The following is a 12260-nucleotide window of genomic DNA, read 5'->3' as shown; positions in this document are numbered from 1 at the left end:
TGGCCAGATCACGACAGTTATAAGCCCGTTTTGACAGCTAGGTGGAAGAAGAATCAACGAAAAAACTGACAGTTAGTTTTCCGCGTTTGGCGAACGCTTCTAGTTCTCGAAGGAAAATTTCCATTTTAAATCACGGGCTGTGTTCTAATAAACTAAAATATTCACCCAAATTGATCTCCACCAAATATTGACCATGCAAAACGTAAACAATCCATCAATACATATACAAGCGGAAAACCATCTGTCAAAATCGGTGCCCAGGAGGGGGATCGCCAAAAGCGCTATAACTACACCTCATTATATATTCCACCTTGACCTTGGGTTTATTAAACAGGTGGGCCTATCCCGAACAATTTGACAGCCGTGCTGTGAAAAATGAAAACGAAATTACAGGAGGGGATTCGATCCTTTGTTGATGTATGCGTGTGAATTTCAATGGCTGTTTTGGTTGAGGTGCCGTAGTGTGGGTGAAAAACTACGTATCACCGTAGCAATAGACGATGCGCAATCTCAGATTGCGCATATATTTATCTGTCAAACGGGTCGGTTTGATATATTTATCTGTCAAAAAAAATATATATATATCTCGGACATATAATCTTGAAAATTTATGCGCAATCTTGGCGCAATCTGAAATTGTATGGAAATGACGTTTTTAGCCCAGGGTTGGCTACGCGAAATGACATATATTTTGATAAAACGAATATATGCGCAATCTGAGATTGCGCATCGTGTATTAATACGGTCACAATCGAATCCCCTCCTGTCATTCGTTCGTCCAATATAGCCTTCCCGCCAAACCTGTAAGCCCACCTAGTCCCTATACCCACTTTGGGCCGTCCGATAAAATCGCATGCGAAAAAGCGTTGCCACCGCCCTTAACCGTATTAATACACGATGCGCAATCTCAAGGTGGAATATAGAGGAGGTGTATTCTTAGCGTTTGGCATGTTGCCATTTTGAGATGCAGTTTGACAACAGCCGTCGATATTTGTTTACAGGCAGCAGCCGCAATATCACGTTGAAAATGCCGATTTATAACGTGTAGATGCAAAATACAAGTTTTTAGAGCTATACAAATATTTGTTAAACGAAAACAATTCATTTATCATACCCGTATACCAGCAACATTCGTCGCATTTGACAACTGCCGTCGATCCTGGTTTTGTGCTTTTTTCTAAAGCCTTGATGGCCAAATGCTCTGTATCAAGGTTATTAGACTCTATACAGGTTACGACAGAGCGTTTGAGAGGGTCACCATTATGGATACCTTGTTTACAACTTTTCTGTCAAAATAGATGCCGACCAGCTGTTGCTTGGCACGAGCAACATAAATAAGTTTACAGAAGACGAAATTACTGCTACAATTATTCTTCATGCTAACTAGTTATATCATTTATAGAATATGACTTCTATGTTGGATTGGTTAATGCTAAGTCAATTTTGCTTACATGCCCTGGATATCGTCGGATTGTCTCATCAGTTTCAATTGTTCTACAGGTTTGGTATTGCTGTCCTAGCTTCAGTGGACGAGAGTTCATGCCGTCCAGCAGCAACAGTGTCCAAACTGGGCAGATGCTGCCCCTCGTATGAGAAGTGGCCAGATCCCATGTCGCTTCGCGCATAACAGCTCGTCCTTTATTCGGATTGGAACGGACACGGAACAATTCAGTGAAAGAGTATCGATGTGATGACACCCTTTTGACGATGTTGGTCAGGGAACCTGTGATGATGTGGTGCAAAAAATGCTACCGGCATCACTTTCGTTCCGCTATTGCACTTGACCCGAACAAGGACCGCGACGGCACTGACGAACTTGCGGCAGCGGTGATGATGCGTATCCCTCCTTCGAAATTGCGGTGCTGAGATGATGATAAGGTAGAAGCTTGTGTGGTATGTCCTTACTAAAACACTGCTTAAGCTACACCCAAGGTGACATGCATTATCGTCCCCCACAGGAATAAGGCTGCAGCCAAAACGGAATGAATATTTGTTTTCTTTGAACTGGAACGGCAACAGTGGCAGCATAGACGATCGTCTCGAACATGACGACTGCAACGAACCGACATGGAACCGCGGACAATAACTTAAATAACAACTATGCATAAGCACAAATATACTTATAGTTTATTTCCTAATTATAATTGTTACAACAGGACCGTTCAACATTTACTCCCCGGCTCAGCCACTACTCTTCCTTCACAAGTGCTCTTCTCGGTGACCCTCATATTCATCTCTTTCTCCTTCTCTTTATCATATAATTTGTATGAAAAGTGAAATAATGTGGATAGGGTTTATCTGCCTCTATCAAACATGAAAAATATTATGACGTCATACATGTCAATACTGCAATCACATCGTGTGTTAGCTTCCACGAGAAGATATATTCGTTTTTTGATTAGGCTAGCATGCAATGCTGTCTCTATTGAATCGTTAGTTCGGAGCCGTTGATTCGTCGACGGCTCTGGAACAGTGGACTCGTAGCCGGCTCCGCAGTTGTTGGAATGGAGCCGTGAGTGCAGAGCTGTTAGTCCGGAACCGGTTGCGGAGCCCTTGGAGCGGAGCCGGCTACGGAGCCGTCGGAGCGTAGCTGGCTCCGGACCCGTTAGTCCGGAGCCGTTGGTGCGCTCCGAAACGCCCATCACTAGATCACAGGACTGTTCTTGGACGGAAAGAATCTCGTGTGATGAAATTCTACGAGAAATTAAAAAATAAAATTATTTCTTTTTCATTTCACTAAAATATGAATCAAATTACCACGTGCTGTTAGAGACTGGTTTGATGTTAATCTACGGTTAGAAACGTGTCGTTCGATATGATTTTTTTTATGTCCAGCCGCTGCATACATTTTCCGTCCAGCATATGCTCACTATTTGGCTACTTCATCCGCTTCTTTATCGGCTCTCCCTTATTCCTTATACACACATGATTTTGCAGCAAACTTAAGTTAATGTCCTGAGATCGTTTTCCGACGTAACGATTTTTCAACTCGTACATGTTGGGTCTTAATACGATAACACACGAATATTCATAGCGGAATCCCTTCTCCACTTTCTACACAAGTCCAGTAGAAAGTACATAATTAAAATTAGATTTACAATAATTGAACAATTCAACCTAAAACATCGTACTATTGCACGATTGCAATCCAGTTGCAATCAGTCGAATTGTAAACAAACCAGTCCAATTGTAAACAAACCATTCCAATTTGTCTGTCAAAATTTTTTCATTCATTTTTTTATTGGAAATCGGCCAAAACAGGCTTTTGTCATAACCTGTATAGAGTCTAATAACCTTGCTCTGTATGACACCTCCTTTCTACCCACTTTGGCCCAATCTCAGATTGCGCATATATTCGTTTTCTCAAAATATATGTCAATTCGCTTAGCCAACCCTGAGCTATAAACGTCATTTCACGGTCTCCTAAGGCTGCGCTCTGGCACCAATCGAACACGAATTCCGACTCGAACAAACCCATATAATCATATGTATGTGCACTGTCAGACACAAACAAACAAACAAGACAAAATAGTCAAATTCCTTACATTTTTCATGTTCGATGTCACGTTCGATTGGTTCTAGCAAAGTGTATGAAGATCAGGTGGTCTCATAGCCTGTTTTTTATATCAAAAGTTAAACGTCACTTTTTGACAGCATGAATGCAAACATTTCCCCAAACAAGCTTTCTCACGACTTGCCTAATACACAAACATTCTTAGAATCTACGTTATTTGCACTGAAATACCTTAAAAAGCACTCAAAATATTTCTTATTTTAAGCTAAACCAAATCTGAACTAATTAAAAACCATTATTTGATCAAAATAATGCCGTCGATGCGGACACCAATGTGTACTACGTATGTGTTGCTAAGAACAAAGCGAACGGTTCCTATGGAAATTCATTTCACCCATTCTGTCAAAAGGAGCCTTTTATGATTCTGAAATTAGTTGTCAATTTGTATGGGACGAGACCACCTGGTCTTCATATCTTTGGGTTCTAGAGCGCCAGGTTAGGCGGTGCTCTGAGTCCAATCGAACGAGACAAACAAACACGACTCTGTTCGATAGGTGCTCTGTCAGATGTTCCATGCAATCGCTGTCATGGCACTAAAATACGCCTAACTTTTCATCTAGAAAATGAAGCATTTTCATAGTTTAAATGAATATCCATTTGCAGGGGAAAGATTCAACAAAACATTTACTTGGTACTAACATCAATAATAATATAAAAATCATTCAAATTCAATATTGAAAAATGTAAACATTTGTCCATGCGGAAACACATACAGTGCATACACATGCATTATGTACACGCAAAAGTTTAATACGTTTTAATCATGTATATTCGATGTTATAATTGATTGTGAAGTATTGCAAATATTATTGATAGCTATTTTAAATATTTTGCACGCAATTTTAAGAACAAAAAACACAAACTACGTAAATAAACTTCAAAATGTCCCGAATTGAATTCTATCTACTGTAACTGTGAAGCGTTTGACATCCAAGGCACTTGCAGCTCAGGTGGATATCGAACATCAGAGACAAAACCCGATTATTAAACACAAACGGAAATGACAGAAGACAAGTGCATCAAGACAAACGGAAAATAGTTATGCATTTTGAAACCGTTCTTGTGACAGACAAGTTTCGTTAAATTTTTTCTTTCGTTAAAGCTGTGTCAAAGCCTTTGTCGATGTTTCAAAATGTTCAAATTCAAAATAAAAAAAAGTAAACAATTTTAATTAAGACACAATCGTTTATCAAGCTAACAATCCTTGTTTAAAACATCGAAATGATTTTCTCCCACTTTGTAAGTGACGATAGCAGCAGTGAAGAAGAAACAACGGTAGATCTGGCCAAACAGCGCCGACTGCTTCGAAGGGTTTTCGACCCGTTACAGCTTTCTAACCAAACGTGAGTTAAGCATGCGAATCATTTGTGCAAACCGTGTTATACATGTTTCATTTGGTGGTAGTTTATTTCAGATTTAATAAAAATTTTCGTGAGTCGAAGGAAATTTTCCTTGACATTCTGGCGGAGATCGAGCCCTCCGAGTCCTTGTTATTCCTAAAAGTGTATGCTGTATTAGATGTGATAATTATATGTGCCTATGCTGTTGGTTGTTGAAGCAGTCATTCATTGAAGAAGTTGCTGGAATCCAATGCTTTTGAATGCAACCCGGGTGCGTGAGCTCTTCATCTTTCGACTACCATCGAAGAACAACAGAGGAAGGAAATAACAGCAGCTTCTTAACCCATAACAGCAGCACGTTACCAGTATCTCGAGCATATCGCGATTTGGATATGGCAGGACACGTATTTTTGTTTACAATGATAAAATTTGATTATTTCTGAAATATAATACTTATATTTTGCCGTGACAGCAACAGCAACAACTCTATTGTTGTGTTGTGTCGGTCAAACAATCTGTGATTGGCGCCTTTCCGTGACAAAAAGCAGTTTGACAATTTTGGATTTCCGTTTGTGTTTAATAATACATATCTTGGCAGTATGCTTGTAAGTTTGTGTTTCGACAAATTTTATTTTTCCAACTCACAACACAAACGGATGTCATAATACAAAATCTTCCGATTTTGAAAACTTGTCTTTACAATTTGTGTTTAATAATCGGGCCTTTTTTTCATGTTCGATGTCGTGTTCGATTGGTGCTACAGCGCCGGGTTACGCGGTTTTTGCGTTCCCGACAAATCTGCGTAACTTTAATATCCACGTAGGTCGAATTTCACGTTTTTTGACTAAAATTCTATTGATTACTCGGAGTCTTTGATTTAATTTAGTACTTTTATATACTTTATCATTTATGTGATATAATTTGTGCACAAAATTCTAATATTCCTGTCAACCAGTGGTTTCAATTTGCTAGCAAAAATGTATTTTTTACCGAACTTGAAGCAAATGGTACTGATGTGACATTTATTCCGTCAAATTTAGAAAACCAACTATATCCGAATCCGCGTTAGTTTAGAACCGTGTAATTCGGGAACAGACTGTAAATGGGTTTGTTTGAGTTGGATGTCGTGTTCGATTGGTGCCAGAGCGCAGCCTAACATCGGGCGCATGACGAACTCTCTTAAGGCTTGTACACAGTGGCTCCCAAAGGTAGAATATTTTTTCAACATTTAGGCCCGTGTCTGTGCTCCATCGGATGCGATTTTATCGGAAGGCCTGTCAAAATTTTATATGGGATTTGATAGATAACGTCGGACGTGCGATTTCGTCGTACGACGGAATCAAAAAATTTTGATTTCGTCGGATGCCGCATCCGATTTTATCGGTCAAACTAAATGTGTGGTGTTTTGTAAGAACAATCTCAACTTTATTTTTCATAATAGTTATATTATTAAAATCATCCAAATAATCGCAATATTATACGAAAAAGCGTTTGACAGCACGTGCGATAAAATCGCATGCGATAGAGCACAGACACGGGCCTTAGGCAGCGGTAATCGCTACTGTGGGCGTGCGGGCGTGCGGGCGTGAGTGCGGAAAAATCTTTGTTTTATTCTGACGTATGTGGTTGCAATAAAAGCGGGTGACAGCAGCGGGTGTCAAATTCCATACATTTTCAGAAAACGCACGCACGCCCGCATCAGCGATTACCGTTGCCTTAGTCACCTGCGTGGCCACGCGCCACATTATTATATGGGTTTGTTCGACTCACTTGGCGCTCTAGCAGCAATCGAACACGACATCGAACATGAAAAATGAATGGGATTTGACATGTTTAATTTGTTGGTTATCCTATCTAACACGTCAAATCCTATATATTTTTCATGTTCGATTGCTGCTAGAGCGCTGCCTTACCCGGCGCTCTAGCACCAATCGAACACGCATCGAACATGAAAAATGTATGGGATTTAACATGTTTGTCTTTTTTGTTTGTTTGTGTCTGACAATGCACCTCCATATGAATACAGTCTGTTCTCGAGTTACACGGTTCTCGACTTACGCGGATTCGGATATAGGCGGTTTTCTAAATTTGACAGATTAAATGTCAAATCGGTACAATTTGCTTCAAGTTTGTTATAAATTGCATTTTGGTTAACAAATTAAAACCGCTTAAAAGCCAGAAACATTAGAATTTTCTGCACGAATCATATCAAATAAATGATAAAGTGTATAAAAGTACTAAATAAAATAAAAAAATCCGAGTAATCAATAGTATTTTAGCCAAAAAACGTGAAATTCAACTTACGCGGATAATCGAGTTACGCGGATTCGTCGGGAACGCAGAAACCGCGTAACTCGGGAACAGACTGTATATGGGTTTGTTCGAGTCGGATGTCGTGTTCGATAGGTGCCAGAGCGCAGCCGTAGATGTCTTATTCGGCAATTGCTAGAGCTCGGCCTGATAATTGTGACATTTATCGAGCACGAGGATAGTTAGACATTTAATTGTTTTTAGTTTTGATTTGAACAACATCCTACAGTTCCCCGTGTTAACTAAAATGAAAGTAAAAGTTATTACAAGGAACCCTGATAGGTATGTCCGTGAGACAAAACAAGATATTCACAAGTCTTTCCGTAATTATGATAAGGAAGTACACCCATTTCAAAGCACTAGGGAGTACGTGCGTGCGTTGAATGCTACCAAACTGGAAAGAGCGTTTGCGAAGCCTTTCGTCGGTAATCTTGATGGTCATTGTGATGGCGTTTCTATCATATCCAAGAACTACGCTAAAATATCTTTTATTGCGAGTGGTGCTTACGACGGCAATGTCAAGCTGTGGTATGTGGCTGATAAAACATGTATGATGAGTATTAATGCCCATGTCGGATATTGTCGAGGAATTGCATTCAGCTCCGACGAATCCAGCATTATTACGATTGGCGACGATAAGAAAATTATGACATGGAATTTTAATATCAACGGGACAGGAGATTATATTGTTAAGCCAGCGAACATGATAATAACTAAAACTGTTCTAGCATCGCTATCCCACAGCTACGAGGGGCCTAACTTTGCAACAAGTGGTGAAACTTGCCATATCTGGGACGAAAGTCGCAACGAACCTTTGAAGGAACTAAAATGGGGTGTAGATTTACTGCAAGACATTAAGTACAATCCAATCGAAACAACACTTCTTGCGGCATGTGGTTCGGATCGAGGGATAATATTATATGATCAACGTGAAACAAACCCCATCCGCAAAATTGTGATGACTCTACGTTCTAATCAGCTTTCGTGGAATCCAATGCAAGCATTTTATTTCACTGTAGCTAACGAAGACTATAATCTTTACACGTACGATATTAGGCGGTTTACACACCCGTTAAAAATACACCATGGTCACGTAGGCCCAGTTACATCGGTAGATTATGCTCCTACTGGAAGAGAATTTGTTTCCGGAAGCTATGATAAAACCATTCGTATATTTGACGCAGCAAAGGCTAATAGTAGAGAAATATACCACACAAAACGCATGCAACACGTCACGTGCGTCAACTGGAGTATGGATAATAAATATATTTTCTCCGGATCCGATGAGATGAATCTTCGTGTATGGAAGGCAAATGCAGCCGAAAAATTGGGATCATTACAAATGCGTGAAAAGAATGCATTTAACTACAATACTGCTCTCAAGGAAAAATATGCAGCTCATCCATCTGTAAGACGTATCGCCCAGCATCGCCAGATACCGAAAATCGTTTTTAATCAACAGGCTAAAATTCGCACCGCAAAGCTTAAGAATAAAAAGAAGGAGGAAAACAAACGCCGAAATTCAAAGCCTGGTAGTGTACCTTACGTAGCAGAAGCTAAAACTAAGGTTGTTAGATCTGAACACTAGCTCAAACGTTCCCTTAATTTTTCCGCATTGAAATAGGTCATCTTGTTCAATAAATACAAATTATGTATCATTTAGTTCTACTTTGCTACATGTTGTTTTTATTGCTACATTACAGAACTAATACAATCGGTTATCATTCCATCGTCAATGGTTAACATTTTTCTAATCCCATTGAAAGACTGTTTGTTTGCTCTTTATTCTACTTACCCGTACAATTACAATTACTGTAGGTGACCGCTAACTGGATGTGTTTTAACTGGAGAGATTCTCAGTTAACACTTACGCGAACGTCACACGAGGCGTAAACTTATGAGTAAACTGGATCTCAGCCATACAAACCTATAACCTTTTGACAGGAAGTTTACGCTCTCCCATACAAATCAAGCGTAAACTTTTTGAGTTTACACTTCTTGTGACGTCCGTAACAGAGTGATAGACCATTTTTGTTTAAAAACCTTACAAGCGTCTTCAGCACTGCACTGTTGTAGTGTTCCCAGATATGAGCGTGAGATTCGATAGCACGATTTACGTGTTATGTTCTCTTGCGTTAAGCTCTGAGCTATTTCACTTTATTAAAGATGGTCTACATTATTCGGTTGTTAAATAACAACTCATTGAAAGGTAATAATATATCAAACTCATTTCGATAACTAAAATAAAAGGAAAAATGAGGTACATATTTCTCCCATCCTGATAATGAACGGTGAACATAGTGTAATTATTATGTTTTTTTAAAAAGGTATTATTTTAATTTCGCTTCACATAAATTTTGTTTCAAGTAATTATAGTAAGAAAAAATTAATTTAAAAAGAAATAAACGCAGAAAAAAGATCATAAAAATCTGGATTTGAACACACGCTTTCTCGGTTCGGAAGCAAAAGCGTTGTCACTGCTCTATTTGGCAGTTACATTGGTATAGGTGCAAATTCAGTATATAAACAAGCTAAGATGGCGGCAAGCTATCTGTTCTTGTTGAATCAAAAAGTTGAAAGATTTCGAAGAGAACCCGTTACAGCCGTGAAAGTTTCGGTTGAAATCTTTATTCGCCTTCTAAGGCGACAAAGGCCTTAAATGCCTTCTGAATGCCTTCAAAGCCGTTTAATGCTGGTAGGGTATATACATTCTTAACGATCGTTCTTAACGACGGCATAAGACCAGTCGTTAAAATTGACAAATGAATTCAATGTATTCGTGATGCCAAATTCGAGCAATTTTTAATGACTCTGGTAAATTTTTAACGACTGTCAATTTTTAACCATTTGTTTCGCGACACACACCTTTTGTAACACACACAGCTTTTCAATTACGCCATCTATTGGCTCTTGTTGTAATCTGGACAAAACAGAAAGATTCTCCGAAAGTTTAACTCGAATCTGCTCTAATGGCTCACAAATTAAATTTTAGACAGCTTTGGTGCTGCAGGTGTGGTGCTATAAAATGGCTACTGAGCAATTGCTGTGGATTTACCTGTGCGAATGATTGATATAACCTTTTTAAATACAGGTGTCCCCCGAGATACGACTGTATTTGGGACCGAAAAAAAGGCCCAACGCAAGGCGTAAGTCGAAAAGGTCGTATGTCGAATATCTGTCAATTTTAAGTTTATAACCGAAGTTGAAGAGTCGAAATCTATCATATCGTGTTTTTATTTGAAACAATGTTCGATAATGTATTAATTTTACACAAAAAATCGTTTACACGATATAGATATACAATAACGGGTAGTAGTGGAATCTTTGGAAATGTGTGTGTAACGGTTATCAGCTCAGAAATTCAAAAATATACATCAATTTCTTCTCGATGACAACTTTTCACTGTCAAAATCAAAATCGTCGTATCTGCGAATCGTCGCAACTCGAGGGGGTCGTAACTCGGGGGACGCCTGTATATGCATATTGGGGATTTTATAAATAAAAAAGGTACACAGGACCATACAGTGTGACTAATCTTGTGGAAGTGGTTATTTTTTGGCCATTGTAATTATTTTACTTGCGACAGTTGTTTTCTACTACATAATCTTGTGTAGGTTGGTAAAACATTTGTTACAACAAATATCGTGTAAACAAATTAAATTTAAGTCATAGCATCGTAGCATTTTTTCATGTTACCAAAAAATCGATAAGTATTAGACAATATTGATCTTGTGAAAATATATTGTGAAAATATTGTGAAAAATTATATTATTTTGTTCCGTGTATAACCTACTTATTTGTATGCGGAATAATTTATATCTGAACTGTTTAAGACTTATTAAATTTTTTATCATATGCTGGAGAAATGACTCATTATTTCACAGAAATAAAAGGTATGATTTGAAGAGTGTTGTAAATAAAACAAATTAATTTGTATTCAATGTTATGGCAGGAATCAACAACATTTCCAATATGAGTCAAGCAGAGATAAATCCCAACGAAAGTGATAACCCAAGCTCCCGACCACGCTGGTTTTCGCTGGTCTTTTCGGGGATAATTCGTTAACGAATTATCCCCGAAAAGACCAACGAAATACAGATCATTTTCGGGGATAGTGAACACACGTGAAAGATGAACCCATGCAAAAAAGAGCTAAAAATAGAAATGAACATTCGGATTCACTCCCTCCACTCATGATCATGCTTCATCCTTGATGCTACCAACCACATCGCTAGTTCTACTTCGAATCACTTTGCCAGTTGCGCCACCATATTATTATTCATTATCGTGCTATTTACTGGTTTGTTTGTATGAAGGGGTACTGATACTAAAAGAATTAAAAGAAATAAATAAAACAATAAAAATAACAGATTAACTATTAAACACGCATTTCTAACAATGAGTAAATGGGTTTGAAGTTATTGGAGCTGGATGTTTTAAAAATTAAATAAAACTTTAAATCATAAAAAAAAAAAACAAAAAAAATGGAATTGAACTCAGGTCGACCATGGTACAAACATTACACCATTAACATTTGACCATAACTAGTTCATGAACATGAATTGTTATCTATCACTTTTAAACCCTTCAAATATAGTACAATGAACAAAGAGATGTGTAAAAGTTCATCGATGCGTGTGAGAGAGTAGGGCTGATGAATAGAAAGAGATGGCATGAGTTTGTGTTCATTATCCCCGAAAAATTTCGCTTGGGAAGTCTTCGGGAGGCGATGAAATCGAAAATGTGAATTTAACGATGCTACACCTTTGCAAATTGTTTGAAGAATACATCAATTTGACAAAAATATTGTCCGAAAATGAACGAGATGCAAGACTGTATCAGATGCTACCATTATATTGCAATGTGGCGAAAAATGAAAATCTGGTGAATGAAAAAACTCCAAATTTTGGATCGCCCCGCTTATTATCGTGGGAAGGGCATGCTGTATTTTGTCAACAAATCAGTCAGTTGTTGGCCAGGGAAATCAAAACAAGGTAAGCAGGTAACAATCGATTTAATATAACTCCTGTTACTAC

The 12260-nt window shown here is 38.4% G+C and overlaps 1 protein-coding gene and 2 long non-coding RNA genes across 3 annotated transcripts; 2 read left to right on the top strand and 1 right to left on the bottom strand.

The window, feature by feature from the left end:
* The first annotated feature begins 1220 nt into the window (after positions 1 to 1220).
* On the top strand, positions 1221 to 2138 carry LOC121601217. Its single transcript, XR_006006032.1, has 2 exons — positions 1221 to 1893; positions 1959 to 2138. It is a non-coding gene; the product is annotated as an uncharacterized LOC121601217 (long non-coding RNA).
* Positions 2139 to 2237: 99 nt separating this feature from the next.
* On the bottom strand, positions 2238 to 3297 carry LOC121601218. Its single transcript, XR_006006033.1, has 2 exons — positions 2758 to 3297; positions 2238 to 2694 (listed from the first exon to the last, which is right to left on the bottom strand). It is a non-coding gene; the product is annotated as an uncharacterized LOC121601218 (long non-coding RNA).
* Positions 3298 to 7390: 4093 nt separating this feature from the next.
* On the top strand, positions 7391 to 8886 carry LOC121601216 (DDB1- and CUL4-associated factor 13-like). The gene is made up of 2 exons (XM_041930024.1): positions 7391 to 7506; positions 7582 to 8886. Exons 1-2 carry the CDS (start codon positions 7472 to 7474, stop codon positions 8810 to 8812), a joined length of 1266 nt encoding a protein of 421 aa, XP_041785958.1. The 5' UTR covers positions 7391 to 7471; the 3' UTR covers positions 8813 to 8886.
* Positions 8887 to 12260: the final 3374 nt, after the last annotated feature.

The sequence above is a fragment of the Anopheles merus genome, unplaced genomic scaffold (assembly GCF_017562075.2).
Source record: "Anopheles merus strain MAF unplaced genomic scaffold, AmerM5.1 LNR4000039, whole genome shotgun sequence".
Classification (NCBI taxonomy): domain Eukaryota; kingdom Metazoa; phylum Arthropoda; class Insecta; order Diptera; family Culicidae; genus Anopheles; species Anopheles merus.
The sequence above is the reverse complement of the archived record's forward strand: the minus strand, read 5'-3'. Positions and strand labels throughout refer to the sequence as shown.